General features: G+C 36.3%; 1 protein-coding gene across 1 annotated transcript in view; it reads right to left on the bottom strand.

The window, feature by feature from the left end:
- Positions 1 to 26469, bottom strand: part of LOC145686272 (uncharacterized) — a 72429-nt gene that overhangs the window by 10473 nt on the left and 35487 nt on the right. Inside the window, exons 3-4 of the mRNA XM_081759402.1 lie at positions 21693 to 21794; positions 17142 to 17444 (exon numbers count right to left, since the gene is read on the bottom strand). Coding sequence (XP_081615528.1) covers positions 17142 to 17383 — 242 coding nt within the window. The 5' untranslated portion in view covers positions 17384 to 17444; positions 21693 to 21794. The remainder of the gene's footprint in view (positions 1 to 17141; positions 17445 to 21692; positions 21795 to 26469) is intronic.

Raw genomic sequence — 26469 nt, 5'->3', positions numbered from 1 at the left:
ATATATATATATATATATATATATATATATATATAGGGAATGGACAAAAAATCTAAAAAACATTTCATACAGGATACGTAAGTTTGGCCCTCCACTGTACAGCACGAGTTGCGGTTGCCGATCGTTTTTTTGTTTTCAATGTATCATGTGAACCTTCCTCTTCCGTCAGCAGTAACCAGTTCACCTGTAAGTGTCGTGGTGTGAATGTGGTGCGGAAAAGTGGGCAACCTGACAGACTTCCAAATAGGCATGATCGTTGGTGCCCGTCTGGTTGGAGCTTCAGTGGCAACACTGACGAACATTGTGGGGGTATCGAAAGGCACTGTGTCCAATGTTACGAGGCATACACAATTCATGGGCAAGCGACGTCTGCAAAGCACAACAGTGGTCGAAAGACAATCCTGTCAGATAGGGACCGGAGAGCATTAAAACGGATTGTAGCAGCTAAAAAGAAGACCACTGTAATAAAAATTACGTCTGAACTGAATTCCGGCCTACAGAACGCGGTTTTATCGAAAACAGTGCGACGGGAATTTCATAAAATGAAAATTCATGGCAGGGCTGCTATTGCCAAACCCCTGGTAACAGCAATAAATGCGAAAAGGCGTATCCAGTGGTGCAAGGATCACAAGGAGTGGACTCATGAGCAGTGGAAACACGTAATGTGGTCCGATGAATCGACCTTCACCTTGTTTCCAACAACCGGTCGTGTTTACGTATGGAGAACACCGTCACAGGCCTATGATACTGACTGTCTGCTCCCAACTGTAAAACATGGGGGTGGTTCTGTTACAGTATGGGCAGTGATATCGTGGTTTTCTGCAGGTCCCATCATAGACCTGCATGAAATGATGAATGTTAAGGCGTATGAAGCCATTTTGGGTTATCAGGTTCTACCCATCGCCCAAATATTGTTCCCTGATGGTGATGGCATCTACCAAGATGATTTGGCACCCTGTCACCTTGCAAAAACGGTGAAATCATGGTTTGAGGAGCATGACCAGGAGGTATCACACCTCCCCTGGGTCCTACAATCACAAGATCTGAACATCATTGAGCCATTGTGGTCTGAGTTAGAAAGGCGTGATGGGTCTCATTACCTTCCACCAGCATCCCTTAAGGAGCTGGAGCATGTTTTGGAGGAACAATGGTACAGAATTCCACACACCACGATCCAGGAGCTGTATACGTCTATTCCACGTTGGATCCAAGCTGTTTTGGACGCAAAAGGAGGCCCCACACCATACGAGGTATGATTTTCACACTTTTGCAAACGTTTTAGATCTTTTTCTCCAACCCATATATATATATATATATATATATATATATATATATATATATATATATATATATATATATATATATATATATATATATATATATATATATATATATATATATATATATATATTATTACTATTACAACAAGAACTAAAAAGTGTTTCTCTAGTGAAGGTGTTTTTACATTTTAGCTACTTAGGTTACTAAATAAATTTGGTGGTTTTTATACATGAAATGGCGCTCGTATATATACAAGGTGTAACTTAATTAATATGACAAAGTCGGGAGGTGATTCCTGACACCGAGATAAAAAGAAAAGTATACACCAACCTGGTTGTAAAAATGCCTCCTTTCGACGCCTTGATCATCTGAAAATTGGTTAGAAAAATGTAAAAGCAGCCACAACTCAAGAACAAAACGTTGGATCCAAGTTGGGTAAAAGAGAATGTCCATCAGTTTCAGTCGTAGGTTCCATTAGTACAATCGAATATAGTGCAGTGGCGACGCAAGGGTGACTCCCAAAGAAACTGGAGCATTCCTTTGAGTATTCTATCAAACGTTGAATGAGGGAAAATAAACAACAATCATGTACAAGATTTCAACAATCAAAACTAATAATACATCGTTCAATCAGAAGAACACTTAGAATTTGAAAGAAAAATACAAAACTGATTGATCTATTTAGTCTCAGTACAGAATGAACTCTCGGAAGAAGAATTTAAAAGAAGTTTTTAACGTATCACAATTATATCTTCTAGGGTAATGGTGAAGGGTGATAAGCGAACGGCTTTCTGTCCAAGTTACAAGTGTGTGAAAATGGAACCAGAATAGGTTTAAAACAACTGTGCATAAGACAGTCAGGTGGCATGTAAAGAAACATAACCTGTAGTATCCAAAAATGCAAAAATCATATGTGATGAATGAGTGTACAAGAGATCTCCACATGACACAAGGATTCCCAAATATTGCATGAATACATATTGGACAAAAGTAAGCTGCAGCATATTAAAAGGTTTCCTCTTCGTAATATGTAATTCTGTGGAATATGTTTATTTGTATTTGTATCCTCAACAGAGTATAAAACTCCAGTTACAGAAGTGAACATTAGTGTTTATGTCCAGTTAACCAGTGAGAGTAATGATGATAAATAAGTTTAAATACATACATAAATAAATACATAATAACAAGACAAGACAAATAAAATACATTAAATGTACAAATAAGCCATAACTCATAGGATTTCCAAAACTTGGTTCCTGAAGTGACGCTCTTTGTTACTGAATATATCCAAAAACACATTCTCTTTACTTATTGCATTGTAAGCAGCACTAATTCTCCAAGTAGGTGACATATACAGTATATTTGTCCTTGCTTTCCGGCAAAAGAATATGTTATTATTTTTTGCACGCGTTTTGAGGGACGGGGCTTGAATAAATAGATTTTGTAACAGCGCTGGACAGTCAATTTTATTATGCAGAAGTCGAAAGAGAAAAATTAAGTCAGTTAGTGTTCTTCTTTGTTCTAACGTTCTGAATTTAAAATTATCAATAAGATTGGTATAGTGCTCAAATTTTGGATAAAGACCGGTCTTTTTGTAGGTAAAATATCTCAAGAAATTACTTTGTAATTGCTCATCTTTCTGGCATTCAGATTTTAAGTACGGATTCCAGATAACTGATGCATATTCTAATTTAGATACTTCTATGCGTAGAAGTAACAAAAGTGGACGGAACACGAGATGTACACGTTGCATAACGATACGAAGAAATGCGCTGGGACATATACTTGATTTATTCGTTAGGTGATCTTCCAGGGATACTTTCCTCTCCCTTGGAGTTGGCAAACCACCCCTTACTCCTGAGCTACGAAAACCTACATTGCTACACTACATTAGAAGTAGCGGCATGTACGTAGCTCATAGTACTTTCACTAAAGGCATGATGCTTTGGCCGCACACTACGGAACTATCGCCAATTGCGAGTGGCTCACAGAAGGCTGTCTAGCAGTTTTGTTATGGAATGGCGTCAATTAGCATGGCTGTGTTGTAGTAGGCATCTAAACAACTTGTGAGTGATATACATAGTCCGATGCTCTGGTGTTTTGTGTTGAATTGCTGTATAACAGGGTAGGATGTGTTGCGTTAAACGGTAGAGGGTTGTGTTCAGATCTTCACGGTCGTGTATACGTGTAGACGTTGATGGTTGAGTAAAATTGATTGTATTAATCTGTACGTGCCTGCGCAATAGCAGATTACTCTGTCCACGAGCTGGCAGATATGCACCTCATTTATGGAGAGGCATAGGGAAATAGCCCAGAGGCGAGGCGTTTATATCGTAACCGTTGCCCTTAAAGGAGAGTAACTTTCCCTATATTTTTCCACACCTCTATATTCACCTTCGAGAGATAGGGTCTCTTCAATTTCTCCTACGTGAAATCGGAAGAAATCGCACCATGTGGACAGTTGAATTTGAAGAAAGCGTACTAGAAATGATGAGGGGCTGTCCTGAAACTAGTAATCCCAGCATGACAATGCACCTGCACATTTTGACAGAAATATGGAGACCTACCTAAATGAAACATTCCCAGATCGTTGGATTGGGAGAGAAGGACATGTGTTATAAGCACCTCATTCACCCTACCTCACGACCCTTGATTTCCTTTTTTTTAGGGGGGGGGGGAATGAAACGCCTTTTATATGTGACACAAGCCACGACGGCCGAAGAACTTGTTCGAGTTAATATAGCTGCGACAGTCATCTCCGAAATTTCGGGTGTGTTCGACCGCACGCGGAAAAATTTGCTTCGCCGATGTCATCTTTGCAATGCGGTCAACGATGGACAATATCAGACTGTGAACTGTTATTGTTCACACCTGTCTCGTGTACACATACTGCATTGCACAAATACTGTACAAGGTACCTGTGAGTATTTCGCAGTTATCCTACTTTGTACGAGAGTAAATCGGTAGTTTGAAACTTTTTTTATTATTATTATTATTATTGTGCAACACGCGCAACAGCTTGTGATTCGTCCAAGTTTCATTGCTTCTGTGCTGGGAATTATTATCTTCCACGGAATTACGTTTTACGAGGAGAAAACCCTTTAATGCAGTTTACGTTCACCCAAATTGTATTCACATATTTGTGGGAATCACTGTTGTCACATGAAGAATCCGTTATACTCCCGTTTATTATACATGATGTTTGCCGCCTGACTGTCTTATGCGCAGTCGTTATAAACCTAATCTTCATCAGTCATTTTTTTTTATTATTATTATTTTCACACACTTGTAACTTGGACAGGAAGCCGTTCATTCATCATCCCTTATCATAAGCATACAAGATATAAATAATTGTGAAAATTTAAAGACTTCTTTTCATTTTAATTATTCTTCCGAGAGTTTATTCTGTATTGAGACAAAATAAGTGAATCTCACACCATCTTTCTTTCTCATCAATCATCTCTCTTTCTTTCGAATTCTAAGTGTTCTAATTTGAACAATGTAAAATTACTTTTGATAGTTGAAATCTAGTATTTGATTGTTGTTCATTTCCCTCATTCAACGTTTGATAAAATACTCAAAGGAATACTCCAATTTTCTTGGCAGTTACCGTTAAACTGCGACTGCACTACATCCGATGTACACTAATCGAATCTACGACTAAAAATAATGGACATTCTATTTCTCCCGATTTCGATTCGACATTTTGTTCTTGAGTTATGGCTGTTTTTACTTTTTTCTGATCAAGGCGCCGAAAAGAAGTATTTTTACACCCAGGTTGGTGTATACTTTTCTTTTTATCTTGGGGAAAGGAACCACCTCCAGTTTACTACATTAATTAAGTTACACCACACACACTATATATATATAAAACGTATTCAAGTTTGTATGGGTGCCCTTTTGGTTGACCTGTCCACCGCCGTCGCTAGTATCCCAGCACGGGCCTGCGTTATACTAATCTATTACCCTACAAGAAAACAGGATCAACCAGAAGTCTTTACAAGCTCCTACCAGGGACCTGCAAAGGTACTAGAAAAATTGAATCCGAATTTGTACCGCGTAGAACTAACTCCAACATTTAAGAAAATGGTCAGGGTATTTCTATAGATTGAGTCAAGCCTTTTTACCCAGAAGAAACAGCAGCATTTCTATCGATTTTAGTATGACACTACTAGACACAGACTTTACAAGAGCATAAATAAAAGAAAACAAAAAGTAGGAGTACTTACCAGCAGCAGCACAAGTAAAGCACAAGCAGAAAAATAAAAAAAAAACTACACAAGAGTTGCACTACCACGGCTAAATTGCCTTTCTTTATTCACTTATACAATTCTTCTCATAGGGTTATTTAACTTGGCTGCATCATTGTATTTCCGTTCAGTCAGTAATCTGCAGACTTTACACATTTTTCTTCCTTTTGTTTCAAAAGTGTCAATAATCTACGCAAGAACGAAATACAATACTTTCCTTGTTTCCAACATCGCTTCTATACTGCGAATTACATGATTGCCTATTACGTATTTTTCTTTTTCCTTATACAGGATGTTCGTAAATCAAGCTGCTTCTTTCTTTATACATAGTGACCAAATATTCACATTATTTTCTTCTTTACAGAAAGATGCTTCAAGTCCTGATCCCAACTATTATTCTATTCTTTATTCTCACGATCATAATTACCTGTTTGTGCCACATAATTTGTAAGTCCCGTTATAACGACAAAGAATCATCACTGCGCCCGAACATTTCGCTACCATTAGAAAGGATCACTTCGTCAGCGCTTCACACGTACATATCTCTGATACATATAGATCCTTTCGGACATGACACTAAAATTTACACCGAACCTAGCCATCAAGAAACTCGGACTATATCAACGATCAGTGATTTAGTGTATATATACTGAATGCAGTGATAGCATTTTCTGACCGCTTTGAAGATGATGATAACATTTTGATCCTGCTTAGCCGGAACAGAACTATAGTGTTATTACGATTTTCATCTTTTATTATATCGTTACAAGTGTTTTCAAGTGTATTAAACTATTTTTAGTGCTTCCGTAATGTATCAGTATTATGTGTTACAACACGATAGTGCATTGTATGTGTGCTTTTCAAAAATAATCTTGTGGATTATTTTTTTCTAGTGTGTGGGTGTAAGGACCCCAACCATTCAGTGCGTATTATTCCTTCAAGCACATGTCACAACCATAGAACACTGCTATTGTTTATAGCCATCAATTTAAGCAGACAACACAAGGAGTAAAACAGGAAGACGGAACCCGATGAGGAACGAGCCACTCAGAAATCATCTACAAAAGAAGGCCAGAAGAGAACCAAATTATCAGCGGAGCACTGATCAAATAACCTACAACACCTGCTCCCGAGGTCGCATTGGACAATGAAGATCCCACCTCACTTAATCTCTGATAACTGCATTGGGCGAAGAAGATTCCTAGCTACAACCTACTCCTAAGAAGGGGGTGTCCTCGTGATTCAGCTCCTTTAGGAGGATAATCTTTTATAACACCCTGGAGGCTGCATTGGGCAAAGGGATGTCCGTACAAACCTAATCTGTACCTTCATCAAAACCGAGGCACTTTACATGCACTGAGGTCCATTATCGGAAACATCTATTTATATTACAAGAGCTTGATATTTTTATAGAAAATCATTTTATAAAAACAAAATGGTCAAGGGAAACTCCCGGATTATTACGAGGGGGACTGGAAAATTCATGAAATCACGAAGAAGAAAGAAAAATTGAAACATATCATTGTAGTCATTAGAAAGGTCATATATTCTGAACCTCTCATCCCGTATATGTCCATTTTATCATTGTTACTTTCTTTATTACAGGTTCTGTAAGAAAATATGGCGGAGATCTAAGGAAATTCGAGAAGAATGAGCTTCGCACTGTCATCATTTTTTGTGCTGTAAGATAAATCCTCTATGGAAATTCATAAAACTTTGCACGATACTTTGGGGGAACACGCTCCTGGATATACAACAGTAGCGAAATGGGTGAGGCGTTTTAAGACTGGTCATCGTGAGACTGAAGATGAACCACGCTCAGGCAGGCCTTCAAGTGCAGTGACCACAGAAAACATCGACAAAGTGCATGACATGATCATGGAGGATAGGCGCATATCGATCAAAAACATTGCTGCGTGTGTGGGAATATCGCGTGAGCGTGTGGATAGCAGAATATTTGGACATGTGGAAGATCTGTGTCAAATGGATCCCAAAATGTTTGCATGCAGACCAGAAGAGAACACGGGTGCAGATGTCACAGGAAATTTTACAAAAGTTTCAAAACCCTGGTGTGTTCTTGCGCAGTCTGGTGACAGAAGATGAAACATGGCTGCACTACTATGATCCAGAGACTAAACAGTAATCCATGGACTGGCGTCACAGTGGATCTCCTCGACCAAAGAAGTTCCGAAGCAAAAGATCAGCTGGAAAGGTGCTTGCATCGGTGTTTTGGGATACGGACGGTGTCATCCTTATCAAATATCTTAAAAAGGATTAAACCATCACTGCTGGGGTTTATTCCAACTATTTGATTGAGCTGATGGAGGCTCTGAAGAAAAAACGCCGGGGAAAAGTGAGCAGAGATGTTTAGTTTCTCCAGGACAATCCACCCTCTCACAAGGCTCATCAAACCATGCAATTGCTGGTGGATCTGGGCTTCATCTGTGTACCTCGCCCACCCTACTCACCTGATCTGGCCTCCTCCGACTATCACGTCCTCCCACATCTCAAAAAACATTTCAAAGGCAAACATTTTCCATCCGATGAAGTACTCATTACGGAGGTGGAGGGCTGGTTTGCACAGCAGGACAAGACCTTCTATTTGCAAGGGTTCGAAATGTTGCAACATCGTTGTGAAAAGTGTATTGAGCTTCGGGGAGAATACGTTGAATAATGTATTAAAATGGTTCTTCCAGGTAAATTTCTTCTTGGTGATTTCATGAACTTTCCAGCCTTTCCTCGTATTGCCTCTACCAAACAGACATTACAATATCACGGTGTTTACTAAAATTCCACGATGAAATTTCGTGACTCTTTCGTGACCTTTTCTTTACCAAAACATAAAATTTTCTAACATTTTCAAGAGCGAATTTGGGTGCGAATTAGGCCGAATTTTCATTCATGCGATATAAACTTACTTTGCTTGCCATTTGGTAGCGTCTAAAGCCGACCATAGACATTTTTGGTGGTGAATTTTGACGTTTTATAGAACAAAAATTTCTAATCTGTACTTACTTTTGCAGTTAAAAAAAAAAGTGACCCAAAAGCTAAATTTCGTGACTTTTTCGTGACTTTCATGACCGATAGACACCCTGAATACGGATATTGGTTTGTCATTCGCGCACTATGTTTCAAATTTTGTTACTTCGGCTTAGTAATTAGTTACAAAACGATAGGCCATAATCTTTATCCTTTTCCTTCTTCTACCTGTGACGGTAGGCCTAGATAAGGTAGATTCACTTCCACGAAATACTCAAAGCTTCTGAACTGTCTCACTCCTCTTAGTAGTGAAATACCGTAAGTGACCCTGTTGTGTACTTGGAAAAAGCTGTTAATGTGTGTTCACCAGCAAGGAATGGAACGAAAAAAAGAGGTATCCTGTTATCTTATTTTTCTTTCTTTTCAACACTCTGCGACATGATCCGATCGTTATGTGTTGTCAATCTCTTGCTAGCCCCAGAACGATAAGTTCCATGCTTAAACTATCTTTTTATTTCAGTTATAAAATTTCTAGAAAACCAATCTAGAGATAATAATGAATTATTGTATTTAATCTTTCCTTTAAATTTTAAAACTTCAAAAATGTACCTCGATATTAAAATGAGTTCTTGTTTTCCTCACTGCACATAATTTTTGAAACATCAAAAAATGTAAGTATGTGCTTGTGTTTCTCAATATTGTTTTATTATAATTTTAAGAACTGCAAATTGTTATAACCGTCAGGTCGGCCACAACAACTCACTTTTTGGACAAACTGTATATTTTCGCCGATTTTAAATCACCATGCAAAATTAATATTTTATTCAAGTGAAAAAAAAATATTTTCTTGCTTTGCTCTGAACGCTTTACAGCGAGTGAGAAAATACTTCTTTTCTTTGCACACAGGTGTTTCTCAGACAGACTAGCACCGTCAATAATACAAAGAAACAACTCTTTATTGAACTAAATATTTATTTCATTAGCAGAGTGCTTAGAAACAGGAAACCTTGTTTTCTTTTCTTGAATGAAGTTACCAACTCGTGATTTTGGCTACTAAGACTATTTTGTGTATACTTTTCATATAAATGATTATCAACGCTTGGAAACCTTTTTAAATACGAAATTGTTACATTGCAGACCAGGTGCTACGGTCAGCATACTGACGCTTTATTATCTCAACTACAGTGGGAACTGTGCTTATAATCTGTGTGAATCGTAGACAGAACTGCCGATCTCCACAATTACCAATCTGTAGATGTGTTGCTAGGACTACGCAATATACCATGAGTATATTTGCATTGATTATGAATATAGAACTTGTGAATCTTCCATAGCTAATCCTAAAAGACACTGCCAACCAGACATTCTATCGGGATTTACACGCACGTTGGCAGATGCGAAGAGTTCGCGCTTGCTGTTCACAAGGTGAGGCATGTAAAAGCCTCCTTCGAACGAACTTATTTATATTCTAGTTCACTTATGGCCTCGATTAAGTATTAAATAACTTTGTACGAGTACAGCCACACCATATAACAGAGGAAGTGAACAAAATGTATTGTTTATAATTTTATAAAGTGCGTCGTTCTTGAAGTAACAAGACCTCCCTGGAAATTAGTATTGACGCAACCCCCCATACTTACAGCCCCTGTTCTGCAGTGAAAGCCCAACGTCGAAGTCAACAGTGTTTTAGTGCATGTGATAAAAAGAATAACCATAAGAGCTATATTCTAAGTTCTTTCATTTGCCATACATATTAGACCAAGGGCCAAGAGGGTGATAACTCCCTCCTCCCACTTCGGAGCTTTTGCCACTATATTAGAAATGTTCCTTAGGGTCTTTAGAATCAAAAAATAGTTGATGGTCAACATATAAGTGCAACACCTGGGTACTGGGGCCCTTAACCCTTTAGCACCCGTGTATATTTACAGACATCGATGGCATTTCTTTAAATGGCTGTAGATCAGACAGTTAGTGCAACACTGGAACAAGTTATACCTAGATCGATTTGTAAGAGTGTAGGCTTTCAGTTTACGTAATGAACTGGACATTTCTGTGCACAAAGGAAAATTAATTGAGGGCTATTTAAGAAAATTTTCCTAAAAAAGTCCCTTTTATCGTGGCAAAAGTTCCGAAGTGGGGGCAAAAAAATATAGTGGCAAAAGTTCCGAAGTGGGGGGAGTTTTCACCACCTGGCCCTTGGTCTATATAGGTTGTGTTTTATCCTTCTTTGTCGTACTAAGTGTTTCATATTTCTGAAGTGTGTGTGTAGTGTTGTTCGCTCAAGCATTTGTGTTTTAGTAAATATGAATTTGTGTGTTATCAGTATCCTTTCCTTCACTACATATATATACGTATACATCCAATAAATAGTTGAGTTGAGTTGATTTTGAGTTTAACGTCCCTTTTCAGCAGCGAGGCTATATGAGACGTGGACCTACTGATTAACGTGGAATCCGAACCACATGAGCTCCCGCCGGGAATCGAACCCGGGCCTCCCACGCCAAAGGCCCGTACGTTAACCGCTTAGTCACAAGGTATTTTTTTCTTTTTTTATTTATGTGTGTGTAAATACTTATGTAATTATCAGCTTGCCAGTCGTATATATGCATACATGTGTGCAAAAGTAAAATATAGTCAAACCTTGATTTTCGAACCACTGAGACTAACCATGTCGTATCACTTATTTTCTATTGTTATGAATTTGAACTTGAACAAGACATGAATTCTGAATCAGGTTATTATCAACTGTTTCTTTAGGAGATGCGTTGTCGCCATTATTATTTAACTTCGTTCTAGAATACGCTATAAGGAAAATCAAAGATAGCAACCAGGCCTACAGTTGAACGGTATTCACCAGGTTATGGCATATGCTGACGATGTAAATTTAATAGGGGATGATAGAAGAACAATAGAAAGAAATGCAGAGATCTTATTAAACCCTTGTAGGGACATGGGTTTAGAAGTAAATGCAGAGGAAACTAAATACATGGAAGTGCGTCGGGACCGGAATACAGCAAATTATGGATGCGTTAAAATATTAAATAATACTTTTGATAAAGTGGATAGTTTCAAATATCTAGGATCAATATTAACAGAGGAAAATCATATTCACGAAGAAATTAAATGTCGACTCAAAGCAGGGAATTCGTGTTACTATTCGGTTCAAAATCTCTTGTCGTCGCGAATTCTGTCGAGGAATTTGAAGCTTAAAGTATACGAAACGATAATTATGCCTGTTGTTCTGTATGGCTGCGAAACATGGTCACTTACTCTGAGGGAAGAACATAGACTGAAAGTATTTGAGAACAAGATCCTGAGACGAATATTTGGACCCAAGAGGAACGGGAATGGGGAATGGCGGAAACTTCATAACAAGGAACTACATAATTTATATGGTTTACCCAACATTGTTACGGCCGTCAAGTCTAGGAGGCTTAGGTGGGCGGGTCATGTAGCTAGAATGGAAGAAAGTAGAAACGCTTTCAAAGTGCTGACTGGAAGACCAATCGGAAAACGGCCATTAGGAAGACCTAGGCGCAGATGGAAGGACAATATTAAGATGGATCTCGCAGAGATAGGAATACAAAGTAGAAACTGGATGCAGTTAGCTAAGGATAGAAATCAGTGGAGAGCTTTTATGAACGCGGCATTGAACCTCCGGGTTCCATAGGCCATAGAGTGAGTGAGTTAGTTTCTTTAGGGGCTATTTCAGGAGCCAGTACCAAAGGGAGACGGTAGGTAGCAATGCACTTTAAACAATACGTTTTCATTAATTTAATTACACTAAATATGGCGTCCGCAAGTTGAAATTTTGTTGCTCTTTTTCTGTAAATCTACATTAGAAGCAAATCTCATAATTACATTAAATATGGGGACGCAAGTTGAAATTTTATGGCTCTTTTTCTGTAAATCTACATTAGAAGCTACAACGATATATTATTATTGTAACGGTATTATCAATCTGTACCTGTTTTTATCGACATGATCACAGGCGAAATAACTGAGCAGATATATATTTAAAAGAGAAAAAAAAGAGTTAATAGGTTGTCATGAAAAAATGGTTGTTAATATGTAAAAAGTATGTATAGAAGAATAAACAAGTGGTCTCTAGACACGATTCTTATAATAATAGTAATAAAAAAAAGAGGACAAAAGGAACAATATGGTCAGTAATTATTAATTAATATGTTTAATATTATAGCTTATTGATCTAGAGTTACTATATATTAACGAACTAGGGCTAAAACGAGAATCGTTTTATCTGGTGCCGAAACCCGGGACTAAGACCTTTAGTTCCGAATGAAAGTAAGAACGGAGTTTGTGTGTATACATATATATCTTTTATGAGTTTCACTATTTTGAAAAGTGGGAAAAAAATCCAAAGAATTAACAATATGCCGGATTCAGAGATTGAGGAGGTACCAAGTACATTAGATGAAACCGTGTCCGAACATTTCTATTCTAGTCTTGTTGATATGATTAGACGACTACTGACTGCTAAATTCGAACAACAACAACAGAAATCAAACGATGAAAAGCTAGAACAGATACTAACTGCTAAATTCGAGCAACAACAAAAATCAAATGATGAAAAGTTAGAACAAATACTGACGCAGCATAAATCTCTCGCAGATAAAGTACAAGGTATACAAGAAAATTTTGATCGTTTGCAACACAATTTGAAAGAGAACTTGCAAGTATTGGCTGAAGAGGTTACCATTAAAATAACAAATGATATGACGCGAGAAGTTGATACAAGGTTTCGACAATTCAGCAACAAATGGCAAGATAGACAGGATCAACTAATTCAAGAAGTTGATTCGGTAAAGAAAGCTGTTGAAGTCTTGGAGTTGACAGCAGATCAACGAAATAATCAAGTGATAAACATTACTGCCCAGATTAACTCACATAGCGTAATGATATCTAGTATACAAGAGGAAATTAGGTCGTCGTTGCAAGAAAAGGAAAATACCGACAATAATCCTATGTGTAATAATACTTTGGAAACTTCTAATCAACGGGAAATACCGCATCATCGACCGGGAACACCGTTAATAGAAAGCGATTTAACATCTTCACCTAAATATTCTACAGACGATGATTTGGTTGCGGAAGTCCCCAGAATGCGATTCCAAAACCATAATCGTAAAAGAAGAAAGGAACTAACAATGCATGAAGGAGGCCCATACCGTTCTCAACGTCAGCAAAACCATAATGATGGTCAAGTAAATGTTAAAGTTAGCGAGATCAAGGCTATGACAAAATTCAGTGGCAAGTATGATGAAACCGCGAGTTCATTTCTTGAGAAGTTCGAAGACGAGTGTGAGATTATGGTTGTAAGCAAATCTAAGTTTATGAAGTTGTTACCACACTTGTTGCTTCCTCCTTGTTCTTTATGGTTCAAGGCGATTCGCGGCCACATAAAAACTTATGAAGAATTCAAACGAGCACTGTTGGCTAACTATGAAAATGACTTTTTATTAGCAAATCGAGATGCGATAGTGAGAACTCGACATTATTCCCCTCGAGTTGATAAATCTCTTAGAGATTTCACAATCAGTATGTATAATGAGCTTAAACTTGTTAATCCTTTGCAACCTGAATCGAGAATGATCGCTTCCATGCGTATTTTATTGCCTTATAAACTGCAACAGATCTTGTTGTCAGCACAATGTGTAAATTTTAACCATTTAATAATGTTAGTTCAAAACTTCGAGAACCAGTTTCCGGCACAAAGCCATAGTCCTAATGGTAATAATCGTAATCTATCGAATCAGATCCCCGTCAGAAACATAAATATATGTAATGGAAACACGGAAGATGTCCAGAATGATGAAAGATTCTGTAATAATACCGGCACTGGAACTAATGGAAGATTTAATACACGCACTGGAAATAAGGGAAGATTCAATACCGGCAATGGAACTGAAACAAATTATGGTAATACAGGAAATAGATGGTTCAGCCGAAGGAATTTCCGCGGGAGACGCAATTACGGTAGCAACGTAACCCGTGCTAATACATCTCAAAATGGATTTAATTGTAGATCTCGAGATGGCAGGAATTATCAAAATGGGATTGAAGCAGTAAATGGAACAAGAAGTGAATCAAGAGAAAGTAATCAGGATTGTGGTGTTCAATGCACTCTAATCGACTCATTCATTAATCCTAATTTAAACTAATATCCGCTGATATGCGCTAATATCCGGGTTAATCCCATATCAGCCGAAGGTTCCCACGGTTATTCGTCACAAAATTCGTCTAATAATTTATTTGAGAATAACAGTGATGATAAACATAAGACAAACATTCCGATTGGATAAAATATGTCGCTCAAATTACTTACTTCTTAAATTATTCGATCTCTGATTCGCTGGGTGTGGCTCCGGCCAATATACATAATGGAACTGATACATTGTACCCTATTGAACATCATTTTGATATAAAATTAAGGGACTCAGAGGATTTGGAACCCTCAAATTTGATAAGTATGGTTCGAGCTCGTCGATCTCAGAAATTTCAACGATGTAACGAAAAGGTAGAGCAGGAACAGGAAAATAAATATCAGATTAAAGTTGGTGACATGGTATTTCTGAAGCTTCATCCACAAAGCAGTGCTAATTTAAAGCGAATTTATAAGTTTTGTGACGTCTATGCTGGCCCTTACCTATGTATTAAAGAAATTAATCCTAAAGTGTTTGAATTGATTGATGCTAAAACAGGCAAATCTATAGGATTTTGCAATATTGGTGAACTGAAGGTATGGCAACCTTCGGAAATCACAAGAAACAAATGGCTAAAGCTAGTTAAAACTTTGGTCAACCCTGATGTGTTAACTAAACTAAGTTTGAATAACAATTCTTAATCTATTCTCTTGGATGTTACGAGTTGTGTTATGAGTACTTCATTTGAACTTTATATGTGTGCAACACGTCATGATATGAATATGATATACCTGTTGTTTTAAATATTTTGTGTTGTTAATTTATTTCGTCTTTGTAATAACTTTGAGTGTTATGTTTATCTTTATTCATCTTACGTGTTCAAAAGAGGTTTGATTGTGTTTAATTGAAATTCATGGCATTGATCTTAAATTGAAGTTTCTAAATAGGATATATATAAAATTACGTTGTATAACTAATTGCCTTCTGATCTTGTTGACATTTGATATGATGACAATCTTTAATTGTAAATAATGTTACTTGTATATGGATGTTATCGCTCAACGTAAAAAAGGAACAATTAACTAGTAACTCTGCGTAAGTCATCAGTTAGATATAATTTTGAATAGACCCATAAACGATATATATATATATTTTTTTTTTTTTTGATATGTGATTAGTAATAAAATAAAAATGTTGTTATAAATGAATTAATATATACAGAAAAAGAAAAGAGAAGAAAAATACTTGTATTAATGTAATAATAATTTAATACGAGGGCTATTCAAAAGGTGGATGTTCGAAAATATTTCATCCATGGTTCTTTCCTTCACTGTAGTACTGTTACGGAATTCCCGTTCTGGGCGACATTTTATACAACGATATATTATTATTGTAACGGTATTATCAATCTACCTGTTTTTATCGACATGATCAGAAGCGAAATAACTGCGCAGATATACATTTAAAAGAGAAAAAAAGAGTTAATAGGTTGTCATGAAAAAAATGGCTGTTAATATGTAAAAAGTATGTATAGAAGAATAAACAAGTGATCTCTAGACACGATTCTTATAACAAAAAAAGGGGACAAAAGGAACAATCATGGTCAGTAATTATTAGTTAATACGTTTAATATTATAGCTTATTGATCTAGAGTTACTATATATTAACGAACTAGGGCTAAAACAAAAATAAATTATCGTTTTAAAGCTAATCTCATAACATTCCAAGCACAATTTTGTTTTCTATTTGCGTTCAGAGACATTTTTCACATTTGTCTGAAATAAAAATACTTGTTTTTAGGTGTTTTTAAGTTTCTCAAAAATTGAAAAAAAAAAAAAAAATATATTTCTATTTACAACTCTAGTTGGAACATATGCTTTTATAGCTATACGTCATTATTTTTAAATTTTTAAAGTTATTTAGTCATAATACAGTAGTCAAAGAAATACATGGAAACATCTATAAAACTTTAAAAAGTGGTTCTCATGTACTATATTTTATCACTCATTCCGTACTTGATATTACACTCTACACAGTAGAATGCAAATAGATGATATTGGCAGATAGGGTTTTATAAATACATATTTGACTTTTTTTAACGTTTGCTCTTATTTCTATCTTCTTAAGCATTTCCGTAAGTTCTTTCACCTTAGGTCTAAACCCAGAACACTGCCCTAATATGCTAAATGAAATGATAGAATAGCCATATATTCAGAGGATAAAGCAATTAGGACGTCAAGAATCGAAAGGAGAAACTCCTTTTGTGAAGGGGTTAACAACTTCCCTCAGTGTATTTTCAAGTATGTTGTAAGTATATCAACATGAAAATTTATCAAAAATTATTTCTTATGTTCAACAACCATTGATATTCATTTTACTTTTAATGCAATATCAAATAATAAAAATGATTTTTAATATGAATGAGGAGGAGAAAGTTAATTTCATTTTCGACATTAAAATGTATTACCTGAAATCTTTTCCATTTTTATATGTGGCATCTATTTTCATTTCATTTTCTGGCTTCGCCTTATCTAAGACGGCACTCAATATACCATTAAACGCAGAAGTTAGTTCTCCAGTTAGGTTCATATCCTTGCTAATACTTCCTTTAATATCTTCCTCCGAAGGGAAGTTTTCACTTTTGTAGGTGGTCGACAAAGGATCTGTAGTAGGGCTAGGCGGTGAAACATCGATCTTAAAAGGCAACATATTTGTTTCTAATTTAAGAAGTATTGATTCAAAAGATTTACTGTAATCACTTAGTTAAGTCCTGCAATATATAAAAAATACATACAAACATTAAGTCAACAATAACTTGAGTACATAGTATATACAACTGTTACCAATTACAAATTTTTACTTTTGAATAATAAGACAAACTTTTATACGCATAGTAAATCTTAATACAGGATATATAGCTAAGAGTTTTATTATTAAGTTTGAAAGAAAAAATAATACAAGAAAATGATAATATTCCGTTCTTCCAGTAGGCAAGGGAATATTTAATAACAAAGGGATCTAAGACCCTCTTTCCAATTATTGTTATTTCACGAATGAACTTTCAAGTAAACATTCATTAGTAAATAACATAATTAAATGGACATGGAAACTTCGCTGTGGAACACTTAGAACACTACTGAGTGTCTAGTTTAACGTTTCTGTCCACCATAAAAACTATGAGACGCGATATACTGCTTGAAGTGAGATCTGAACCACTATTCTGGTTTATATCCGTGTCAACAACCTTCATCAGAAATTCAGTCCTAATACATTAAAAGTTAAAAAAAAATTAAAAAAAAAGTAAATAAATGTTAAATCAAGTTCTAAGTGAGAAGTGGCACCATTTGAAAATTATACCGAACTTCAGCAATTATGTCCTTTAGGCAAAAGGCAATTGAATTGATCAATGAAGATACAGGAAATGGAGAAGCACTAGCGATGGAATAGAGATGAGACAAGGTTACACAGAATTTCCGCCTACAGATTTATGTCAGTCTCAATACTCTCAATATAAATTATATGTAATTATATATAAGTTGTCTAATCTTATATGTCGGTTCCTCAATTTTTATCTTTCCACTGCATTTCTTCACCTAGAATTGTCATAGTTCGTACATCTTTATTAACCAAGTCGTTATAAACCGTATACGAGTGCTGAATACGATCTTCGGTCGCGGTACTATACCTAAAAAGAATTAAGTAGTGGTTCAAATCTAACTTTATCCTTTTAATGGCCGATTTATGATTGTAATGTTGAGTTGATATTTAGATGCCCCACATTTAAACTATATTTAACGACATCTGAAGTAGAACATTACCCCGGAAAGTGTGCTTTAAGCATATTCCATTAATGGAATATTAGCTTGTTTCAGTATATTTTGCATTGAGTTTTTGAAAACTGATCTCAAGATCAGTATACCTGCTTTATTCGCAATATACTTTACAAATGTATCGAAATTGTCTAGAAATACGTGCTAAGTAAGTTTGCTTGAATTTTAACACATTTTACAGTTTATTGGCATAGCATTTGTTTATTGCATTTATAAAATAAGGACATTTTACTTTTGTCGTACTGAACTGAAATATTCGACAGATTGTTTTCTCTATGTAAATTGGAAATCCAATATACTTAAAAATGGAAAAAGAACGAGGTGCATGAGTTAATAAATAAATGTTATTGCATACGTTACCACTTTATACACACTTTTCCCATCATATAAAGGAAAATAGGTTCGACGTAATCTTTCCACATACATTTTACAATATTTAACTGTATTAAACTAGCAACAAAAATACTTTCCTGATACCAGAAAATGGTTATTATTATTAAATATTCAGATCTAATGTAACTGTCCTGAGGAACTCAAGGTGTGTCGCCTTATTGCTATCTTTGTTATAGCAACCACTTGTCACTACTGGGTGTCCAAGACATTTGCAAATAGATTCCACCATGACCATCTTACTTTTCAATCGAGGTCTAACTAAATCCGGCGAGGAGTCAATACTATCCTAATAAGTTAATACTATCCACACATTCGGTGTACTTTGAAACAACATGTTTTGTATTAGTTTTGATAACGGGTACTTTTGTATAAAAATGGCCCTACTGCTGGTTTTGAGCTAGTTCACTGCTTCATGCATTCCCTTCTGTTTCAACAAGAGTGCCTGTTACAGAAATTTCAATACTTTCTCACTTTCTCAAGACAATTTTCAAATGGACGGATTAAAAGTAACAAATTTAATAATTCGATCACATTTCAATTTTATCACATATACTGGTGAGTTATATTTATGAGTGGACAAAATGTGGTGAGCTACAGGGACGCGTAACGCACGCTTACTTAGTTGCACATATTAGCCATGAAGACTTCCATTCCATAGATTATCATACTGTCTAGAATTAGAAGGAAAGGAAAGGTTTGATATTACCAGTTCTTTGACACCTTTACACAAACAGGCTCCTTCAATCTTTAACTGCAGGAAAAGGCTATTATTTTTCCCACCTGCAACTTGACACGTCGAATTCCACTTCTCCAGGCCACCAGTTCAACACTCTATAAAACTCATAGAAGGCAGTCCTTGTAGACGGAAGGAACGGATTTCGACAGCTACACCTCCTGCCCCATTACTTTATATTCATAGTAATGGCGGAGGTGATATTCGGTGGCCTTCTGCCAAAAGGAGGTTATTTATAAATTTTGAGTCAGGCTCCTCGTTTCTTTTTCCAAAACAATAAAATAGGTTGACCTAAACGATGATTTCAACAAGATTAATATCCAAATTAAACGTTTTTGTTACAAAATTTCAAAAATTTAGGAGCACTGACACGGCCACCGTCTATCCACAATAATACATAATGATTAACTGCGTCGTCCCTCTCTCGGAACCAGGCCTCGATAAGCGCGTTTTCAATATCATATACTCGACTACGAACTAAAACAATTTTATATCCATTACATCGCAATACAAGAACCTAGCCGCTTAAACAGTCATTTTATCTATTGAATGACATTCTCCAATTACTGGAAATTACCACATAACGAACATTTTAAAACTCACCTACTCACTCCGTGTTAATATTGACTGGTTATCTTGGCAACAAAAACTTCCAGTATTTCATCAAGCGCCATGTTTCAAAATCAGCCTCATGTATGCATCAAATAGCGATTCAAACGCCCTCTTGCGGTAATAGCAAGAACTACCGCTATACTACTAACAAAAGAACGACGTGAAGCAATGCAACGAAGTGGCAGTTGCAGTTGTATTTAGAAGTGTGGTTTCCGGATCAAATATATATATCAGGTAATATAAATTTTAAATCAGGTTTAATTATCACATATATATAATAAGAGTAAAAACTCTTGCCCTAACTTGAATTAATTCTATAATAGCCTACTTTAGAGAAATATTCGCTTGGGATAAAATTGTGGTATGTGCTTCTTTTCATATCATAAACCAGCTTGAGTAGATTTATTGCATCTGTGCCATTATTAGTAACAAAGAGAACGAATCAACATTACTGAAGAATATAACAAACAACATAACACGAATAACAAAACAATATGATTGGTACAGTAGCACCATACGGGGGCCAACCTCAACATAAATGTAAACAACCGTTAAAACGGGTTGTTACATCAGGGTTACAAAACAGGCTTATGAAACAAATTTAGACTAATTTCTAGATTGTTCACTAAAAACCAACTTAGGCTAATTCTATTTCTTTATGTTTTAGTATATTGATATGCAGCCTAGGTTATTTTCAACAAAATAATGTAGGTCTACAACTTTGAAAGTTACTAAGAAACAAGATAATAAGACTACCTAAACTACAGAATACAGCTTTTTTTAAAACTTAACATACTAAGGTACAGAGACAGATTTGAGCATGCCTCTCACAATTACTCTCATATAATCAAAATGAGATACAACAAAAACATTCGTAGTTCTGAAACAAAAGTCCAAGGGACAAATTCAACTTAACCTGTAACCGCTGACCTACCAGGCTTCCAGCAACACCCCTACTTTAATTAGACTAAATCACTAACAGTTCCGCATCCTTTTTATACGTTCAAAACTACTTACACGACATATTTACAAAATTCACAACAAGCATTTATAGTTTTGTTTGTATTACTTCAAAGTAACTCCTGTTACTCACATCAGTATATCACGATCGATCGATATTGTGATATGATCGAGACGATGTTGACAAATACTAAAAACAAATTATTCTACATCATAAGCTGGTAAGTAAAACGCAACCTGTTGTATTTGCTCTCTGAATACTAAATTACATCGCTGGGTTGCGTTGTTAACAATGAGTGAGAAAGCAATTCTAGTAATTAAAAATAAATGAAAATAAAAATAGAATAAAATAAAATCACACTAACAAAATCGTATAAAACATTTTTAAGATGTTTAGGACTATGATTTCTCTTATTTAAAAGAAAACTGGAAGAAATCGTTTTATGGGGAAAATAAAGCTATAACGTGACAGAAAAAACTTAAAACTTACGGGAAAAACGTAAGATCTGGCAGCCCAATCCTATTTAAGCTGTGGGTTCCGTTCTTCATAACTCCATTATTGCAAAAAGACGATGGTTTTTCACAACCCTGCCTGAAAAGGACAACTTCAATTTTTGAGTTGAACTGAGTATATACACAATTGAAAATTTTACGCTACATTAAACCAGCCTCTCTTACCACATTCTCATATATTGGTCTCATGAAATCAAAATCTCGTCTCCTTTGACATGGCATCTTAATTATGGATAAAGACAAATAAGAGATTCAGCTTTCAAACATATTAAAAGATTCCAAAAAAGTAAGCGCAATTTCCAATATATGTTAAAAGTTTTAAAGGATACTACTTCTGTGCACTCTGCTTAGAACTGAAATTAGCAATTCAATCAACTACAAATGTGTTCAACTTCATCAGTATCTTCTTCATACTGAGTGATGCCTTCCTGGGGAACTCACAATCTTTAAAAACATCGCTAATAAGAAGTGAGCACCGTGGTGATGGTGCTGCTGCCTTGCAGATGAAAACCTATACCTGGCAGCCGTCTCATGTGGTAACATAAAGTTCAGGACAACTGTATTAAACTTACAAATAGTATCTATAACCTCTGCAAGCTACAGTTATACACACAGTCTGTAACGAAAAAAGTTCTTCTTTCTTGCTGCTTCAAGTTCGTACAATAAAGTTCGCTCATTAAGTCCAGACATGTGACTTCCAAATTCCTTTCCAGGGGTAGTTTCGTTGGACTATTCTTCTGTTATCTACTGGTGGAATTCTTCAACTTTCTCTTTGGGCAACAGAATGAAGGTTGTTGATGTCTATGAATTCACCAGTGTTGTAAAATCCTCGGCATTTTGAACTGCGGCTTACTGGGCAAGAAGATTATGATTTGTAGTATAGTGCTTCAGCAGGTTCCCTACACCATTCACAAGGCACCCTTCCCATGACCAGGAGCACTGTATATCCACTCCATTGACACAAGCAACTTCATCAATGTAAACAGTTGGTAACGATGTTTGAAGTGGCTAGAGACACCGTCAGAAATAATAATGATCTTGATTGAGCTGTGACCGCTGCTATTGAGAAATTTTAGTATTGCCAGCAATGCATGTTCTGACTCATGTCCTCTGTCATCACTTATGACTGCAACACTTGTGATCTTGGGCTAAAAATATGTGGCTCCTGAAAAAACTGAAACTTCGTCATTATTCCAGTGATACCTTAGTACTTTGTGACAGAATCACAGACCAGTTCACAGCAAAATCACACTGAAGCACTAAACACAACAGTTGAGCCTTTACATGTCCTTTCACTTCTGCGATGTATTATTGTTGCAATTTCTTCAGATGTTGGTGTGTTACTACTTTTACTGTCCATTTCCCAAAAATCGTCATTGAAGGTATAAATGGCAACAGTTTTCTTAATGAGTTTATTTTCCTCCCGTTGCACTTGTAACCTCAGGAGAATTATCAGCTATGTATTTCAGACCATGTATCTGTAAGGCGAGTCCTTCCTTTCCAGGGCAGATACTACATTCCTGAAACAAACAGGTCTTTCATTGTACATCACAGATTACCAACGACTTCACATATCTAACCAAGGTGTCATATGTCACGCCTTCAAGTAAGTTTTTCCAAGTTACCCCGCAAAGTTCATGATTGGCAAAATGCAATACGGACAGACATCTCACTGTCGATGTGGAAACACCTACTTAGGTTGTAGTGCATAAACTTTTCATCTTTCACCGTGGAAAACTGGATGTTCCTTATTATATATGGCGAAAGTATCTTTAGTACCGTTGTTCAATATATATAGGGTCATTCCATGTGAAATCAATCAAGCCCAAAACCCCATGGTGTCAGATTTCGATGGAACTTGGTGTATATGTAGGCCCCTATGAGAGATGATCATGCACCAAATTTTAGCCCTGTACCCCCTGTAGTTTTACAGTATAGGGTAGTAAAAAATGGACAAATTTGATGTTTTTGTAGAATCTTGTCAGTTTCGATTGGTCATATCTCCCATAAATATTGAGCTAGAGAGAAAAATAATATACCATTTTGAAGAGCAAAGAATAGATTACAAGATACGCCAGGAACATTTATTTGAAAATCAAGTATCTTTTCCGGGAAAATTTTAGATCAGTGATCAGTGGTCGAAGTGAGACGGTATGCGGTGGTGTGCCATACACCCTCTGGTTTTTCAGTGATAAAGACATATTGTCTCTGGTTTTTCAATAATCAAGACATACTGTCACTGGAAAGTGGATGCTAATATACCTTTAATAAATCCATTTTTATGCATAGTAATTAACGAATAGCTTTGCCTTAAAGATTTAATTTGTTATTTAGAAATAATTTCTACGTTGCCAACGCAGACATTATTGTTATTTTTGCTACCTTTTGTTTGTAAAATGAGGTGTCTACAAAGTTCACCCCTTGCTCCTATGCAAGGACTCGTGTTGGTTGAGGGTCCCATGACAGAAAGGAATTAATTATGGACCAAATTCAAACAAAAAGTAGTGTATTGAGGCGACTCGTTTAAACTGAAATCGGAAAGTATTGTTGTGAGTTTGTCGGGACTTCTTTTGTGCCAATAATGATAAAGAAATATATGACTGAGTTCGATATTTACGAGGGAAAGAATACAGTTTATGCAACCAAAAAATCTGTTGTTTTCATTAAAAAGTATTTTTGCGTCTTACCAATAACACTGGATAACACTGTGAATACTTATGTTGTAAGTGGGTGCGTGCGTGTGTCCCTAATATTTAGATCTGTTTGGCGATTACTTTTAGATTATTCAACTTGATATTGTTACTTAATGGAAGTTAAATTTTTTCAAAGTAAAAATTACAAGCAACTCTCTTACATGCTTCCCCAATAACTTCATTTATTAAGAAGTTAATCCTTATGACATAAATTTCGTTACATTTCCTGATTATCTTAGTAGAGCACAATGGGAGGCCAATTTTCCTTCCGGGGGTCTGGAATATCCCTCAGTCGAGTGGAGGTCTGGGAGTTGTCCCGCGAGAAACTTTTAAAAATGTTCATATAAAAACTCGGTTTTTGAACATTTTCGTGTATAATTCTCTATAATACAATATAAGGGGATATTTTTTATTTTTTCTCAGAAAGCTGGGGGCGGGGAGCAAAGCCTCTCTATGCTGCCTTTCCCCGTAACTGTGGAGAAGCTCTCCCATGGTTTCTAGTCATTATGTAAATAGAAATGCAATATTTTAGGGAACATACCCTCACTGTATTTCAATGTTTACGTAGCCAGTAAAAATGTCTAGACAAAATTGTAATAAAACATACCACCTCTGTTTTGTTTTTTCCCCCACTTCGAACACTGTCAGTGATGTCTCAGAAAGTACCCATTTGATTTCCTTGAAATTCAAAGGTAGCCCCATATGTCCGGCATAAATGTGCCAAATGTCAACTTGGGCCAAGAATGGGCATGGAGTCTACAATGATTTTCGTGTGACCATGTCGGGAGAGAGATCTGGGGTGCCAATGTGGCAACTTGTCAATACTGGTGAAGTAATGTGTAAGAAATATTTAGCTATTACTGACCTCTGGAAGTGATCAATTGTGTCTATGTTGAAGCAATCGACTGGCTTCTTCCATCTCTGTTGCTGAGCGTATAGGTACGGTCAGTTGCAGTTACAGGATTAACAAGAGAGATGACATCACAAACAGCCAGTGAGAACACATCTGGTATATCTGAATATACAAAGGAAAATGCTGGTCCATGAGGTCTCAGAAAACACAACTTTACTGTTTCATGTGTCTCGTCGACTTGCAGAACACAACAAACCACCAGAAGACACCATAGGTGAAAGTAACAGTGGAATCACCTAATCCGCAATGCAGCTTTTGAATGTACATAGTTACAGAAAATGCTGCACCTGAATCACGGGACTATTCACTATTGACACTTGGAATGGTGTTACCTGTATAGCCACTGTGAACTCACTAGCTATGCTTGAATACTATATAGACACTTGCAGACTTGTTGTCCAGTCTAGAGCTAAGAGCTTACAGGCATGCAGTGTCCATATCCTCTGCTTTTATACAGGTAACGAACCTTCCAGAATGTTCCAAACGGTTCTAGAACTTTCAGATAATTCGAGAAACTTCCAGAATGTTTAAATATTTAGGTCAATACAATGTACTACGATTGATAATGGAATGTTACAAAGATCCTCACAGGATTACTGAATTACAGATTGCACCAGAAAAACATGACTGCTAGGTCAGTTACACCTTACTTCACCAGTACTGACATATTGGCAAGTTGCCACATTGGCACCCAGGTCTCTCTCCCGACATAGTCACACGAAAATCACTGTGTATATTCCAGGCCCATTCTTGGCCCAAGTTGACATTTGACACACTTATGTCGGACATGTGGGGCTACCATGGTACCCAATTTCAAGGAAATCAAATGGGCATTTTTTGAGATATCACTGCTCCAAAATTTTCCTGGGATTTCCCGGAAAAGATATTTGATTTTCAAACAAATGTTCCTGACATATAGCCTATTCTTTCCTCTTCAAAATGGTATATTATTTTTCTCTCTAGCTCAATATTTGAGGGGGATATGATCAATTGAAGCTAACAAGGTTCCACAAAAAAAAAAAAAAAAAAGTCCATTTTTTACCATCCTGTAGTGCGAAACTATAGGGGGTACAGGGCTAAAATTTGGTGCATGAGAATCTCTCGCAGAGGCCTACATGTACACCAAGTTTCATCAAATTCTGAGATGA

This window comes from Thermobia domestica, chromosome 5 (assembly GCF_964235325.1).
Source record: "Thermobia domestica chromosome 5, izTheDome1.hap1.1, whole genome shotgun sequence".
NCBI classification, from domain to species: domain Eukaryota; kingdom Metazoa; phylum Arthropoda; class Insecta; order Zygentoma; family Lepismatidae; genus Thermobia; species Thermobia domestica.
The sequence above is the reverse complement of the archived record's forward strand: the minus strand, read 5'-3'. Positions and strand labels throughout refer to the sequence as shown.